The sequence below is a fragment of the Portunus trituberculatus genome, chromosome 20, assembly GCF_017591435.1.
Source record: "Portunus trituberculatus isolate SZX2019 chromosome 20, ASM1759143v1, whole genome shotgun sequence".
In the NCBI taxonomy this organism is placed as follows: Eukaryota; Metazoa; Arthropoda; class Malacostraca; order Decapoda; family Portunidae; genus Portunus; species Portunus trituberculatus.
In genome coordinates, this window is record NC_059274.1 from 7,915,001 (window position 1) to 7,932,500 (window position 17,500).

Below are 17,500 nucleotides of genomic sequence, written 5' to 3' on the forward strand. Positions count from 1 at the left end.
TCTTAGGCGGGGATAATAACACTGCCCTTTCACTGGGATGGTTTTTAAAGGTCAGAGATAATGATTATTTAAGTAGTTCCCTTTTCCCTCTCTCTCTTTCTCTTTAATGGAGCGGAATCGTTGTTTAACTATCACTTAAATCAAGAAAATACCTCTAAAGGTCCAATCATTTCCACTGTAACCTATTAAACCGGCAGAGGAAGACGCTAAAGGGCTTGAGACTACGACCCATTACCTCTATCATTCCCCATTACTCCCTTCCACATGCTACCGTATCGCCATCATCACCTTTCACCACCACCACCATCACCACGTTACCACCACCAGCACCACTCCACCATCACCACCTATCACCACCACCACTCCACCATCACCACCTATCACCACCACCACTACATTGCCACCACCATCACCACCTATCACCACCACCACCATCACCACATTCACCACCATCACCACCTATCACCACCACCACCGCCACCACATTACCACCAACACCACCACTCCACCATCACCACCTATCACCACCACCATCACCACATTACCACCACCATCACCACTATCATCACCACCACCATCACCACATTACCACCACCAGCACCACTCCACCATCACCACCACCACCACACTACCTCCACCATCACCACCTATCACCACCACCACCATCACCACATTACCACCACCATCACCACTCCACCATCACCACTTATCACCACCACCACCATCACCACTTTACCACCACCATCACCACCTATCACTACCACCACCATCACATTACCCTATCACTGTCACATCACCAATATCACCACCATCACCACTTTTTACCACCACCATCAAATTACCCTATCACCAATACCACCACCATCACCACTCCACCATCACATTACCCTATCACTGTCACATCATCAATATCACCACTAGTACCACCATCACATTACCCTATCACTGTCACATCACCAATACCACCACCTGTCACCACCACCACCCTATCACTGTCACATCAATACCACCACCATCACCATCATCACCAAGTCACTCCATCACCAATCAGCCTCACCACTCCATCACCCACCATCCTATCACTCCCAGCGGCGCGTGTCTCCTTAGCCAAACCTAGGGAAAGCCAATTACTGACTCAGGCTTAAGCTTCTTGGCGTCTGTGTGTGGCGGCGGTGGCGGCGGTGGCAGCAGCGGCGGAGCGAACACCTGACGACATGGAGGCTGCTCGCTGGAAAATTACCTCCTGGAAAAGTGTCAGGTGAATTCCTTCCGGCCAGTCAGTTCTCTGTGGCGAGTCTCTGGTGATGCATTCCACTTCCCGGCTTGTAATGGTTGTAGGTTAGGTTAAGTTAGGTTAGTTATGGTTAGGGTAAGTTTGGCTAAGTTTAGGTTATGGTTAGGTTAGGTTGGGTTAGGTTAAGTTAGTTTAGATCTGGTTAGGCTACGTAAGGTTAGGTTAGGTTACATCAAGGTAAGGTTAAGTTAGGTTAGGTTAGATTAGCTTACGATCAGGTTAGGTTAGGTTAGGTTAGATTAGCTTACGATCAGGTTAGGTAGGTTAGGTTAGGTTACGTTACGTTAGGTAATGGTTGTAGGGCTCAAAGTATCTAAGTATCGTTCACCGGCCTCTGTCTTCCCTTGCCACCTGGTCTATCTATCTTATTACATTAATGAGTTGTTTACGTTGTTTATTCGACCAATTGCACTTTTTATCGCACTCATCGTGTTCAATAAGGTGGTGACTTGTTATCGAGCTTGTTTGTAAAAGTTATCGCATATCACCATTTCTTTTTCGTCTCCCTCCTATATTCACCTTTTCAATTCTGCGTTTATTTGTTTCGGTTACTTGATCTACCTGTTTAATTATCTTACACAATCTAATCTATCGTTTCCATCCACTTATCTACAGACGTATGTGTGTCTGTATATGTGTGAATACGTAGGTGTAAGCGGCTTTGTGTGTGCGTGCATGTGTGTGCATGTGTGCTTGGGAATGCGGAGATTTCTACTGCTATTTTTTCCCACGTCCCCTCTGGTCTCTTATGCCTTATACTGCGTGGGAATGAGTAGCCGAGAGGAGAGCAGGAGAGCAGGAGACCAGGTGGATTGGTGGGTGCCGGCTAGGTGCCCTGGTGAGGCAAAGTAAATAAGCAGGTAAGGTAAATTAGGATGGTGAGTAAAGAGAGTCAGGTGTATTGCCAGATTCCTCGGCAGGTGGGGGAGAGATGATGAGGGTGCGATGGTGAGGCAGATACGAGGGTAGGTGGGTAAGTGAGTGTGCAAGTTCAGAACGTCAATAAAAAGTGTAGTGGGAGGAGTAGAAATAGCGGTGGTGATAGTAGTAGTAGTAGTAGTAGTAGTAGTAGTAGTAGTAGTAGTAGTAGTAGTAGTAGTAGTAAGAGTAGGAGTAGGAGGAGTGGTGGTGGTTGTGGTAGTAGTAGTAGTGGTGGTGGTGGTGGTGGTAGTAGTAGTAGTAGTAGTAGTAGTAGTGGTGGTGGTGGTAGAAGAAGAAGAAGAAGAAGAAGAAGAAGAAGAAGAAGAAGAAGAAGAAGAAGAAGAAGAAGAAGAAGAAGAAGAAGAAGAAGAAGAAGAAGAAGAAGAAGAAGAAGAAGAAGAAGAAGAAGAAGAAGAAGAAGAAGAAGAAGAAGAAGAAGAAGAAGAAGAAGAAGAAGAAGAAGAAGAAGAAGAAGAAGAAGAAGAAGAAGAAGAAGAAGAAGAAGAAGAAGAAGAAGAAGAAGAAGAAGAAGAAGAAGAAGAAGAAGAAGAAGAAGAAGAAGTAGTAGTAGTAGTAGTAGTAGTAGTAGTAGTAGTAGTAGTAGTAGTAGTAGTAGTAGTAGTAGTAGTAGTAGTAGTAGTGAGTTTAATAAGACCAACAACAATAAGTAGGAGGAGGAGGAGGAGGAGGAGGAGGAGGAGGAGGAGGAGGAGGAGGAGGAGGAGGAGGAGGAGGAGGAGGAGGAGGAGGAGGAGGAGGAGGATGATAATAGTATAGGAAGTAACTGCTGTTGATGCTGTTGTTTAGCAGACATTAACGTTATAGAAGAAATCTCGAGATATGCTTTCCTCCCTCATAACAACAACAACAACAACAACAACAACAACAACAACAACAACAACAACAACAAACAACAACAACAAACACAATCACTTCACCACCTACCTATCCTTTACACCTATCAAGATTCACCAAACACCAGCAATAGGTACTGAGCATCTTTCACACCTACGCACCTGCCACGAGCCTATTAATTAAGGACACCGTAGCAATAAAACAATGTGTCGAGCAGGTGTCAGGTAAGAAGTCAGGTAGGAGTCAGGTATCCCGGTACTGAATATACAAACAGTTAATCCCTTTTCACCTGACTTCTTAAAATTCTTAAAATAACTAGAAACGATTAATCTCTCTCCTCTCTCTCTCTCTCTCTCTCTCTCTCTCTCTCTCTCTCTCTCTCTCTTGACGTCTACAAGATCCCTCATCCTTTGTTTATTGTTATTCGCCTCTCTGCCTCGTCATCACCATTAGAACTTATTTTTTTGCTGTGAGGTCAATCTGTCTTTGTGTCTTTGTTTTAGCCACACGCCGCGGTTTCTCCTTCTCCTCTTCCTCCTACTCCTCCTTGTCTCCTCCTCCTCCTCCTCCTCTTCTTGACCTCCCTGCGGCTTCTGTCTGACCTGCCTTGTCTCTCCATCAAGGAAGACGTGGAGTACAGAAGAAGCTCCGCCGAATTTTTTGGGATCTCTTCATTTATCTTTCTTTTTTTTTTTTCTTTTTTTTTCTTTTTTCTTTTTTGCTTCTCTTTGTCTGGCGTAGTCTTTCTTTTTCCCTCGTCTGGTTTTCATTTGGTCTCATCTCGTCTATCTCGTCTCTCTCTCTCTCTCTCTCTCTCTCTCTCTCTCTCTCTCTCTCTCTCTCTCTCTCTCTCTCTCTCTCTCTCTCTCTCTCTCTCTCTCTCTCTCTCTCTCTCTCAAGATCCAGATTCAAGTGAAAACTAAACTCACACTTTCAATTTTCACATCACAAATCTTTTCAATTCACTTTTCAAACTATTTTTGTCTTCGCTTCAGATTATCCTTATGTTGAGAGAGAGAGAGAGAGAGAGAGAGAGAGAGAGAGAGAGAGAGAGAGAGAGAGAGAGAGAGAGAGAGAGAGAGAGAGAGAGAGAGAGAGAGAGAGACTGGATATGTAACATTAACACTATGCAATACTAACAGCAGGTAAGACAGGTGATACTAACACCATTAATAACACCGATAAGTAATACCAGATAACACTATTTCAACACCAGGTAACACAACACAAAGGTAACCCAGCACAGGTAATCACAAAACACGTAACACAAACACCACATGACTCTAATTCTAACACAAGGTAATACAGGTAACACAAGCGCCAGGTAACCCAGCGCAGGTAATCACAAAACACGTAACACTGACACCAGATGACATTAATTTCAACACAAGGTAATACAGGTAACACAACACCCAGGTAACCCCAGCACACAGGTAATAACGCAGGTAAGTAACACTAGCACAGGTAGAACTAACAGCTGTCCACGCCGCGGAACAAATTGGATGTGTTCATATCAACTCTTTTTTTTTTTTGTGCAATTCCCGAGTAATTAAATGCAGCAAATGACTGTACTGGAAACATGAATTACTTATTTTGCCGGTGTAGTGACCGAAAAATTAACCTGTAACGTTTAATTCTGGAAATACTTAAGGTTATGGGAAAAAATACACAAATGGACATATATACTAACACGGCGCTTAATCTGTGTACGCATACTTGGCGGAGAGAAAAGATTGGTTTGATTAAACCCTTCAGTACCGGGACGCATTTTTACCATGAGTTTTTGGGAGTGATTAGACGATTTTATTGACATTAGGAAGGGTCCATGGAAGTTAAAAAGTAATGATTCACAGTTTTCACTATTCTAATTCCCTACGTGAGTTTCTGAAGTTGTATAAAATCGCCAAATAGTACGCAGAATGAATATGAAGATGTGTCATAGTACTGAAGGGGTTAAGTATGACTGTGATATATTGTGGAGACTCATACGCACTTCACTAAATGTCTGTGTATACATGATGCATACGTACTTACATATACGTATATTTGTATTAATGTATGTACATATGAAAGTTTCTTATTAACATTTACGGTCCAAAGTTTAAGCATTTCCTTAGAATTGCATTAGGTTACAGGTTGAATTAGGTTAAGTTAGGTCAGGTTACGTTTTCTATGGCTTTTCATGAACAGCAAGGTTAGAAGTATGTATGTATGTATGTATGTATTCTTCAAACACACACACACACACACACACACACACAGTACGGGATGTAACTCGGGGTTGTGGCCTCGCTTTCCCGGTGTGTGTTATGTGTGATGTGGTCTCAGTCCTACCCGAAGATCGGTCTATGAGCTCTGAGCTCGCTCCGTAATAGGAAAGACTGGCTGGGTGACCAGCAGGCGACCGTGGTGAATTACACACACACACACACACACACACACATACACACACAGCTGCAAATAATCCTCGTGACGTCACTACTTCGATCCCCGGCCACACAATCTTTACCTGTACAATGCCCCTCGTGTGTTGTGACAGCGCTGATCCGCCGTGACTGTCCACTTGTGCCGCGCCGTGAGAGGTTTATGGATGTGTGCCAGAAGAAACCCACACATGTCAGACTGCCAGTGTGTGTGTGTGTGTGTGTGTGTTTCACTGTTTGATCTGCTGCAGTCTCTGACGAGACAGCCAGACGCTACCTTACGGAACGAGCTTAGAGCTCATTATTTCCGATCTTCGGATAGGCCTGAGACCAGGCACACACCACACACCGGGACAACAAGGTCACAACTCCTCGATTTACATCCCGTACCTACTCACTGCTAGGTGAACAGGGGCTACACGTGAAAGGAGACACACCCAAATATCTCCACCCGGCCGGGGAATAGAACCCCGGTCCTCTGGCTTGTGAAGCCAGCGCTCTAACCACTGAGCTACCGGGCGTGTGTGTGTGTGTGTGTGTGTGTGTGTGTGTGTGTGTGTGATAGTTATCCATAAAAGCCATGAAAACCTAAGCTAATCTAACCTAACCTAATGAAGCCTTCATACGTACATGACAGCGGCAAACGGCAGGAAGACTCATTCATACATACATACATACATATATACATCCAAGCATCGATTTATTTTATGCATTATTAATTTTTCTCTTTATCTTTCTGCTATTCTTTTCCTCTTAATATTCACAAACTTCCTTTCATTTAATTCAACAGCATTCATATTAAAAAAAAGACAAATTAATTATCTAAAGCAAAAATATTCACAGTAGAGTTTTTCCCTTTATCGTTCGCATCTTCTTTTTATCTTAAGTTTCTTAAAAAAAACTCATACCATAGTTGGCTGCACTCTTCTCTCCATCGTCTCCTTCGTTTCTTTCCTTATCACTCACGTCGTTCACATTCCTTCGTCGGTGAAAACTCTCCTTTGTCCTTCTCTCTCCCCTCCTCCTTTCCTAAATTAGCGCTTTTCATTCCTCCCTTTTTTGTTTCCAGCTCGTAGTTAAATCATTCTGTTTCAGTGACTCTTCCCTTGCTACAAATCTGTGTTTAATATTTCACCTGTTACAATTTTTACATATGACCCATTTAACTCGCAATCTCTCTGCTGTATTGTAATTTTCATTCTCTCTCTCTCTCTCTCTCTCTCTCTCTCTCTCTCTCTCTCTCTCTCTCTCTCTCTGTGTGTGTGTGTCTGTCTAGCCTGTAAAATTCTCCATGTTCCGTTTTCTTTATTTGTCTACGTTGCATTTTCTTATCCTGAGAAAAATCTAAATTCCCTTCGATGGTAATAAATTTCTTTGCCTCTCATCTCTCTCTCTCTCTCTCTCTCTCTCTCTCTCTCTCTCTCTCTGTCTGTCTTCACATCTTATTCTTCCTTTCTCCTTTTAAAAACATTCTTTCCCTTCTGTAACTTTCTTTCCTCTTTTACGAACGAACTTCACTTGTCTTGTCTCGTTTCCCCACGATTGCCTTCCTGTGCTACACTTCCCAGCGCAGTCAATCTAAGCTCCCATGCTAATCTTAAGTCTCCCGTGCTTTTATTTCGGTGCTTTTTAATCCTTACCTTCCCTCCAGTGCTTCTCCATACCGAGTCTTACTTCACAATAGCAGTATGTTTTGTTTTATAGCACAGCGCTCTCCTACACTTACTAATATACATCTCTACCGGTAAATATCAACGTGACACTATAATAATATGGCATAATGTTATAGCTTTTACTATTAACCGTAACACAATAGACTATATACTGCACTGCTATGCTAAAACATCCCATTAGTTGTATTAGTGTGTATGTGCTCGGAGACACACACACACACACACACACACACACACACACACACACACACACGCGGACAGTTGCAGATAAGAGGGAATAGATAGCGGCTCGCACACAATTAATGAACGAGAGGGACAGAAAAGAAAGAGATTAAAGATGTAAATGATGGATGGCAACGGATATATAAGAAGCGAGAGACGATCCCCACACACACACACACACACACACACACACACACACACACACACACACACACACACACACAAGCTTCATATTAGGCAGAACGTGTTGATATTCATTAATAACACAGTACATGCCTCCCCACCATTCTCTCTCTCTCTCTCTCTCTCTCTCTCTCTCTCTCTCTCTCTCTCTCTCTCTCTCATCGTGATATAGTGGCCATTAATTAAGTAAAGGGACACAGCTCAACCTGTATCACTTTGCACATAATTATTATCATCTAGTAGCAGGAACAGCAGTTGTAATAGTTGTAGTAGTAGTAGTAGTAGTAGTAGTAGTAGTAGTAGTAGTATGTAGTATACTCTATTAATGATAGCTAAAGATACATACATAGAAGCCATCCTCCTCCTTCAGGGTGGAGCCAGTCAAGGGATCAACTCTTTGGCCTGCTACTGGCTGGTCGTGTGTAGTGACAAGCGTACACTTTACAACCCTTCATTTTCATTACCAACACACCAACTATTTGCTATGAGTTCATGAAAACTATCCTTCACCTTCTTCAGAGGACCTTATTCCCTCTGTAATAGGGTCAGCTACTCGAATTGACCATCCTTCACCGTCTTCACTAATGTCTTATTACTCAAACACAAAAGCACTCGAGCAACGCCACTGACCCAGACAGAGACCGACCTGACAGTGAATCACCGTCAGTATTTTCATCAATTCCCAGTGTTTTATATCCATTTTCCAGTTATTTTCCACCTGACAGGCATAGATGGCGTGTGTGTGTGTGTGTGTGTGTGTGTGTGTGTGTGTGTGTGTGTGTGTGTGTGTGTGTGTGTGTGTGTGTGTGTGTGTGTGTGTGTGTGTGTGTAGTTGTAGTTTTACAGAGCCTGGGCTTTATGCTCGTGTGGCCCCGTCTCCATATCTACACTTATCCAAATTTTCTTTAAAACTATGCACTATCGTTGTTGACACCACTTCTTCACTCAAACTGTTCCACGTCTCAACACATCTTTGTGGGAAACTATATTTTTTTAACATCTCTGAGACATCTTCCGTTTCTCAGCTTTTTACTATGCGATCTTGTGCTCCGAGTGTCATATTCTTCTCTCAGGATCAGTTTCTCATTATCCACTTGGTCCATTCCGTTGATCAATTTATAAACTTGTATCAGATCCCCTCTCTCCCTTCTCTGTTCCAGGGTTGGTAGATCCATAGCCTTTAGTCTCTCCTCATATGTCATCCTTTCAAATTCTGGAACCATTCTTGGAGCCATTTTTTGTAGTCTTTCTAACTTCCTTATGTGTTTCTTTTTATGGGGAGTCCACACAACTACTGCATATTCCAATCTGGGTCTTATTATAGTACTTATCAATTTCTTCATTATTTCTTTGTTCATGTAGTGAAATGCTACTCCAATATTCCTTAGCAAATTATATGTCTCTCAGAAAATTCTATCAATATGTGTGTGTGTGTGTGTGTGTGTGTGTGTGTGTGTGTGTGTGTGTGTGTGTGTGTGTGTGTGTGTACTTCTCATTTCAAGTACCTTTGTTTTCTTTCATTCATCTCCTTCACCTCCTCCTCCTCCTCCTCCTCCTCCTCCTCCTCCTCCTCCTCCTCTTCCTTCTCCTTGTCATTCTTCTCCTCCTCTTTTTTGTCGGGCGTGTTTACCGGACAATTGCCTCCAGACCGATGCCCTCCCGCCCCGCCGCGCCCAATATTGTTTAAGCCCCGCCACCTGTCCCCTCCCCTCGCTCACTGCCCGCCTACTGCCTGCCATCTCGGACACTGAACTATTACTATTTTATTTTATTTCTATCTACTTTTTTTTCTTATTGAAGCGCATGTGAAGCCAAGAAAGTTTAGATAAAGGAAATTGTGACCTTAAGAGTCGCGACCTTGATGTTTTCTTTGTTTTTTTATTTCTACCATGTGGACTTTTCACGGGAATTGATGGGCTAAAGGGGATACTTTTTAGGGTACCTCCTATCTCAAAGCCCACCCACTAGGAAACCGTTGCCCCGATTGAGGAAGCCCAACCTGCACTCGGACCGTGGACAGGATTCGAACCCGTGCGCTTGGAGACCCCTCGGACCCCAAAGCACGCATGGTTCCACTGTACCTTGTTAAGCGCCTGTTGACCTAAAAGTGTGGAGGTAATGGACGTAAGGCGATAAGTTGTGACCTTGTTAACGGAGCCCTCAGGATGTCCTAAGCCAGGCCGGTGAAGATTGGCTTAATCCACTCACCCAATGCACTCACTATTCGTTGTAACTATCTTTTTAATGTAAGGGGGAAGCTGGCCTAGAGCAACAAGAAAATATATATATATATATATATATATATATATATATATATATATATATATATATATATATATATATATATATATATATATATATATATATATATATATATATATATATATATATATATATATATATATATATATATATATATATAAAACACTTAATTGCCAGTTCCCATGCAAGTCCGAAAGAGTTAGTCGAAAGAAAGGATAAATGTTTTTAAACCTCTCTCTTAAGTGAAGTCAATTCATAGGAAGTTAAAAAAACAGAAGTTCCAGAGTTCCAGAGTTTACTAGAGAAAGGTATGAATGATTGAGAGTACTGGTTAGGTCTTGCATGAGGGAGTCGGACAGAGTAAGGGTAAGAAGATAGAAACTAAAACAAAATATATATCTCACTTAATATTTTTTTCATATCAAACTCCGGAAATTCGGTAGTTTTATTTTCTTTCTTTTTTTTCAATATTTTCCCTGAACTAAGATTATGCAGTTTTATTAATTCACTTGGCTGATTTACGCATTGTACTTTATAATGTGCTTTAAAATCTTTCGTTCTACAAAGAGATAAAAAAGAAGACGCTATTTTCACTTCACACCAAGATCTAACCCGGATTCTGAGGGATAAAAATACTCTGAGAGGAAAGGTACAGGTGAGGCGGAGGAATGTATATATACTGTAGTTCAAAGTCCATATATAAATTTTTCAGTGCATCGCTCGCTTCTCGGTACAATACTTACAGTATATCTACACTTGAAATACGTTGACTGTGTGTGTGTGTGTGTGTGTGTGTGTGTGTGTGTGTGTGTGTGTGTGTGTGTGTGTGTGTGTGTGTGTGTGTGTGTGTGTGTGTGTGTGTGTGTGTGTGTGTGTGTGTGTGTGTGTGTGTCAATACCCATCACCCCCATGAGAACCCTTGTCTTTATGCTTCTACAGCCCCATCTACTTCCTTTCCCCCATCAATACTCCCCACATGTAGCTTCCTCACGTTCCCTCACATCTATAACGGCGTAAATGTGGCGCCAGTCCCCATTCCTCTAACTTTTCACCTTTAGTGCTCCCTACTCCGTCACTGTCAGGCGTCGTAACTCAGGAGTATATGGAGTGCAACAATATGAAGTACCTGAATCTATGGAGTGAAAGTGTGTGAGGTGTTTACGAGAGTGTGGAGTGGAAGTGTGTGGGAAGTGTGTGGAGTGTCTTGAGTTATGGAGTGGAGGTATGAGAGTCTGAGTTTTGAGGGAGAAATACAAGGTGATAATAAAGGTGAAAATAAAGTGATATATGCAAATAGGTTGGTAATTAATAAGTTTTGAAGGAAGCAGGTGAAGGGATTAGAAGTTATGGAGTGGAAGTATGAGTGTCTAAGGTTTAAGGGAGATATAAATGATAATAGAGGTGAAAATAAAGGTGATATATATATACAAGTAGATTGGTAAATGATAAGCAATGGAGATAGAAGTGTGTGGAGTGATAAGTTATGGAGAGGATATACTAAAAAGACTAATGTTTAATGAGAAAGTACAAGGTGTAAGTAAAGGTGATGAAAAGGAACAGTTGAAAGAGAAAAGCAGGTAACGCTTGTATCTATCTCATATGTATTCCATCCTTCCCTTCTCTGATCTCTCCCTTTATTCCCTCACCATCACCTTATCTCTCACGCTCTCCCCTCATGCCTCTTACCGCCTTCACGAACCCTATCACATCCTTATCCTTACTTTACATCTTTCTCTTTCCCCTTGCCATCCTCCTCTCGCCTCCACTCATTCCTCTCCATCTGCCCTTCACACACTCTCTTACATCCTTTATTTCTCTACTCACTTCCTATCCTTTCCTGCGATAGCCTTCCTAACTTTCCCATCTTTCCCCTTACTTATCCCCTCAGCCTCTCACCGCCAGCACTCAAGCCTCCCCTCACCTGAAACCCATCCCTCACTCGCCTTTCTCCTCTTCCCCTCGCAGCTACGACGCAAGGGGAGCTAGGCCATCGCACTGGGTCAACCCGAGTGTTCTGGAGTCCCGGGCCTCTTTCCACCCCTCCACCGCCACCCTCACTATTCAGAACATCCAGGCTGAGGACGAAGGAACCTATCGCTGCAGGGTGATGTTCAAGAAAAGCCCCACACTCACCTACACCACCAACCTCACTGTTATAGGTAAGTCACTGAGGATACAGACTTAACCCCTTCAGTACTGGGGCGCATTTTTTACGGCATGATTTGTTGTATGATTAGACGATTTTATTTACATTAGGAAGCGTCTATGGAGGTCAGAAGATTGATGGCCAGAGTCTTCACTATTTTAATCCCGACATAAGTTTAACCCGTGTAGAATCACCAAATAGTAAGCAGAATGAATATGAAAACGCGTCATGGTGCTGAAGGGATCAAACATATACAAGGCAATGTTGATATACTTTGGACATATGAAGAGAAGAGATGAGGAGGAACTAGTGAAGAAGGCAATGCTGATACTAGTTACGGGGAGGAGTGTGGGTAGATAGATAAGATGGAAAGACGTGTTGAAGAGTGACATGCATAAACTTGGACTACAGGAAGAGTCCATAATGAAGAGAAACAGATGGAAAAAATTAACTCGAGCGTCTGACCTTATTATACACTGGTCGCATTGAAGAATAGACTTATACACATACGTACACGAGTTTTCTTCCACCTACGTGCTCTCTCGCCACCAGCCATTGATGTGACCTTGTTCTCGTGACACTCTTCAGTCAGACACATCAATCTCTGTTCTGTTCGATTCCACCTTCTGTGCCTTGATCGTCTTTCATCTTTCTCTTTCTCGCCTTCCTTACCTGTCCGACATCTGAGTTTGCTGATTTTCTTATTCATTCACTTCTTTGTATCTATTTTTCTCACTTTATTTTTTTCACCTCTTATTCATTTGCTAAGATGCTTGTTATTAGTTTTTCTCCTATTAAGGCCTTTTTTTTCATTAATTCATCCCTCTAACAGCTCTTGTCTCTCGTAAAAATGCTACTGACATCATTTCTCACATCAACAACCATACAATTTGCTCTTCCACTTTACTACATATGCCACAATTTCTTTTCCTTATCAGTTCATCTATAACGCCTATTTTCCTCACTAACACCCCTTTAACACCTACAGTTCCCTTTCACTATACTTAGCAGTCAAATTTCTCTTCTTAAATACACTCTCAATACCTGTTTCATGTCAATATACCAGTAGCACCTTCATTTATTCATCAATACACTTGTAACACTATATTTATTTCTTCTCAGTATCCCTTTACACCTTTCACTTTAAAAGCAACTTACACTACATACCTCCAAACATTCATCTACTTATATACCTGTAGCACCTTCTTTCCTCATCAGTACACCTTTGACACTTTTATTTATCTTCTCAGTATGTTTTACACTTTTCACTTTAAAACATTTTCCGCTATGTACCTCCAAGCATTCGCCAACTACAATTCCCTTTTCTACCTCTATATATACACACTTCCAGCAACTGTATTCCTCGACATCCAGTTATTTACCTCTGCTTTTCCTCACCAGTTCACCTTCAGAAGATTTGTGACGAAATACTCTATAAAAAGGCTAGACGTGAAGGGAAATATTTATGCAAGGATGTATATAAGTTGCTCCTGCCACCGTTTCCTCCTTCTCCTCCTCCTCTCAGTATTCATGATCCGTGACGAGAAACAGAAAGGTCGTGAGGCGCTGAGGAGGAAAAACTGCTGCAGAAGGAGGAGGAGGAGGAGGAGGAGGAGGAGGAGGAGGAGGAGGAGGAGAACGACACGACGACGACGAGGTGAGGAAGGTAAAGAAGAAGAACAACAACAAGAAGAACAAGAACAAGAACAAGAACAAGAACAAGAAGAAGGAGAATAGCAACAACAGCAACAACAACAACAGCAACAACAACAACAACAACAACAGCGAGAAGAACAAGAACAACAAGAAAATTAAAGGAAAAACTATAAAAAGGGAAAAACAGCAAAGAAATCAAGAAACCATCCACAAAATGCACGAAAAAGAAAGAAAGAAAAAGGAAGAAAATAAGAAAAGGATATGAAAAGATATGAAAAAAACAAAAAGAAAATGGGAAAACTCTGGATGAAGACAATAACTACCACCATCACCACCACTACCACCACCACCACCACCACCACCACCACCACCACTATCACCACCACCACCACCACACCACCACCACCACCACCACCACCACCACCACCACCACCACCACCACCACCACCACCACCACCACCACCACCACCACCACCACCACCACCACCACTACCACCACCACCACCACTACCACCACCACTACCACCACTACTATCACCACCACCACTACCACCACCACCACCACCACCACCACCACCACCACCACCACCACCACCACCACCACCACTACCACCACCACCACCACCACCACCACCACCACCACCACCACCACCACCACCACCACCACCACCACCACCACCACCACCACCACCACCACCACCACCACCATTACCACTACAATTACTATTATCATCACCACCACCACCACCACCACCACCACCACCACCACAACTACTGTCACCACTAACACCACTACTACATCCATCATCACCACCACCACTACCACCACCACCACACCACCACCACCACCACCACCACCACTACTACCACCACCACTACAACCACCACCATCAGTAGAACCCAAACAAAGAACACACCACATTTCCTTCGCATTCCCTTCGTTATATCAATGCTGGGTGTGAGTGAGGCGTTACATTATGCACTGGAGTACGCTGACAGCCTAGGGTCACGCCTCATAAAGGTAGGAATACTCGGCCATCAGCTAGACCAAGAATATTCGCTCGTCACACCTGCCACACACCTGTTCTGTTGGGTTCACCGTGTGTGTGTTTCACTGTTTGATCTGCTGCAGTCTCTGACGAGACAGACGGAACGAGCTCAGAGGTCATTATTTCCGATCTTCGGATAGGCCTGAGACCAGGCACACACCACACACCGGGACCGGGACAACAAGGTCACAATTCCTCGATCTACATCCCGTACCTACTCCCTGCTAAGTGAACAAGGGCTACACGTGAAAGGAGACACACCCAAATATCTCCACCCGGCCGGGGAATCGAACCCCGGTCCTCTGGCTTGTGAAGCCAGCGCTCTAACCACTGAACCACCGTGTGTGTGTGTGTGTGTGTGTGTGTGTGTGTGTGTGTGTGTGTGTGTGTGTGTGTGTGTGTGTGTACTAAAGTATTTCAAGTGTAGCACCTAATTAAATTCCCTCCCCCACAGACTAAGTGTTTAAAGTTGGCTTTGGTGGCTGATATTCTCTCTCTCTCTCTCTCTCTCTCTCTCTCTCTCTCTCTCTCTCTCTCTCTCTCTCTCTCTCTCTCAATTCAAAAAGGAAGAAATCAATCAATGTCTCTCTCTCTCTCTCTCTCTCTCTCTCTCTCTCTCTCTCTCTCTCTCTCTCTCTCTCTCTCTCTCTCTCTCTCTCTCTTCTCTCTCTCTCTCTCTCTCTCTCTCTCTCTCTCTCTCTCTCTCTCTCTCTCTCTCTCTCTCTCTCTCTCTCTCTCTCTCTCTCTCTCTCTCTAAGGATACATCTAATTGGCCACGCCGGGACACCAAGAGGTTTATTCATCAAGGTAATCTAGCTAGGCTCCAGGTAATTAGTGTAATCCAGGGCCTAGTGTGACTCTAATTAGTGTAATCCACGCAAAATTTTCTAGGTAATTATTTTTAAACCTCTAATTCCAATGTCGTTTATCCATATGGAATTATAATTTTATTCCTATGTGTGTGATTGCGAATAATAATCGTCTCTCTCTCTCTCTCTCTCTCTCTCTCTCTCTCTCTCTCTCTCTCTCTCTCTCTCTCTCTCTCTCTCTCTCTCTCTCTCTCTCTCTCTCTCTCTCTCTCTCTCTCTCTCTCTCTCTCTCTCTCTCTCTCTCTCTCTCTGTGTGTGTGTGTGTGTGTGTGTGTGTGTGTGTGTGTGTGTGTGTGTGTGTGTGTGTGTGTGTGTGTGTGTGTACCGCCACATTTTTTAACCTCCCAATTGTAATGCAATATCTCTACATGGAATTATCATTTTATTTCAACATATGTAATTCTGTGTAATAACATCCATCCTCCTCCTCCTCCTCCTCCTCCTCCTCCTCCTCCTCCTCTCTCTCTCTCTCTCTCTCTCTCTCTCTCTCTCTCTCTCTCTCTCTCTCTCTCTCTCTCTCCCTGCAGTACCGCCACGTCGCCTGGCGGTGTACACGGAGCTGGGGGTGGAGGCGCGGAGCATTGTGGGTCCCTTTACAGAGGGCGAGACGCTACGCTTAGCATGCAGAGCCACAGGAGGGTCACCGCCCCCGACGGTCACCTGGTGGGAGGGATCGGCGCTCCTGGACATGACCTCTGAGGTGGAGACGTTCGACCTAGTCACGAACAGACTGGTGGTGTCGTCTTTAACGCGGCGGGACCTTCACCGTACCCTGACCTGCCACGCAATGAACTCTAACCTGACGCGCCGCTCGTCACCACCGTCACCCTGGACATGAATTGTGAGTATTAGGTCAGCCGCGCATCACGTTCCCAGAGCAGCGGCAGGAGGGAAGGTAAGAAACGAGGAAGGGAAAACCATAGTGCGTGAAATACATTCCTCTGATGTGAACTGCGGGTACGAATAGAGTATATAAATAGTACACTGAGATTCTGCTGCTCTAAACGCCGAGATGAAGGGAGAAGGTACAGATCGGATTGCTCTGACACGTTGGGTGAGAATTACCTCGCACCTGAACGATGGTTATTTCTTTTCCTGCCGTTTGTTTAAGCAAGGGAACAGCGCGACGTGAAGGAACAAAAGGAAAAGTAACGATGAGTGTTCAGATTCCCAAGACAAGAACAAAGTATTAAGCAAATTATACATCTACTGAAGGAAGGTTTTGTGCTGATGTGTAGAGGAACGAAAAAGATATACAAACACAATAAAGTAAGGCCTGAATTCTGGAACGCTCTGCTGTCTCACCATCACTGCTTTCCGAAGGCTATACTTGAAGATACTAGTATTTCTTATGGTTCTTGATATGTACTGGCGAGGTTTCTAGTTTATTGAAAGGAGAAATTGTCTTGAAAACCCAGCTAGTTATCTCTGTGTCCTTAGAAAATTGTCATAGTGAGAGGATAAGGCGTTTCTGAATACGGGCGTAACTCAGGAGCCTCGAAGCGTGGGTGTTGCAGTCCCGAGAGTTAAGACGAGGTAAGAATTGGTGATTTTCAAGGCGCGTGTGTGGAAAGTTCAACACACACTTGGATTGCTGAGAGAGTTACCTGTTTTTTTACTTGCGTAGGTCGTGCAGCCAAGAGGGGACGGGAAGAAAGGTCACAGGAGGTCACGGAGATTAGTTTACAAGGTGATAGACAAGCGGGCGTCAAAAGAACTTAGGTCAAGGAAGGTTAGATCCCTTTTTTTACGTGTGGTAAGATTAGTGAGAAGGTCAGAGTATAAAGGATCCCTGTGTGTGTGTGTGTGTGTGTGTGTGTGTGTGTGTGTGTGTGTGTGTGTGTGTGTGTGTGTGTGTGTGTGTGTGTGTGTGTGTGTGTGTGTGTGTGTGTGTTTTATGACATGAGCTAGGTCAAGTTAGGTCAGGTCAGGTCAAGAAAAATAAGG

The 17,500-nt window shown here is 43.6% G+C and overlaps 1 protein-coding gene across 1 annotated transcript in view; it reads left to right on the top strand.

The window, feature by feature from the left end:
- Positions 1–17,500, top strand: part of LOC123506673 (nephrin-like) — a 128,913-nt gene that overhangs the window by 78,615 nt on the left and 32,798 nt on the right. The window contains 3 exon segments of the mRNA XM_045258925.1: positions 11,799–11,992; positions 16,081–16,356; positions 16,359–16,394. Of these exon segments, the coding sequence (XP_045114860.1) occupies positions 11,799–11,992; positions 16,081–16,356; positions 16,359–16,394 (506 nt within the window).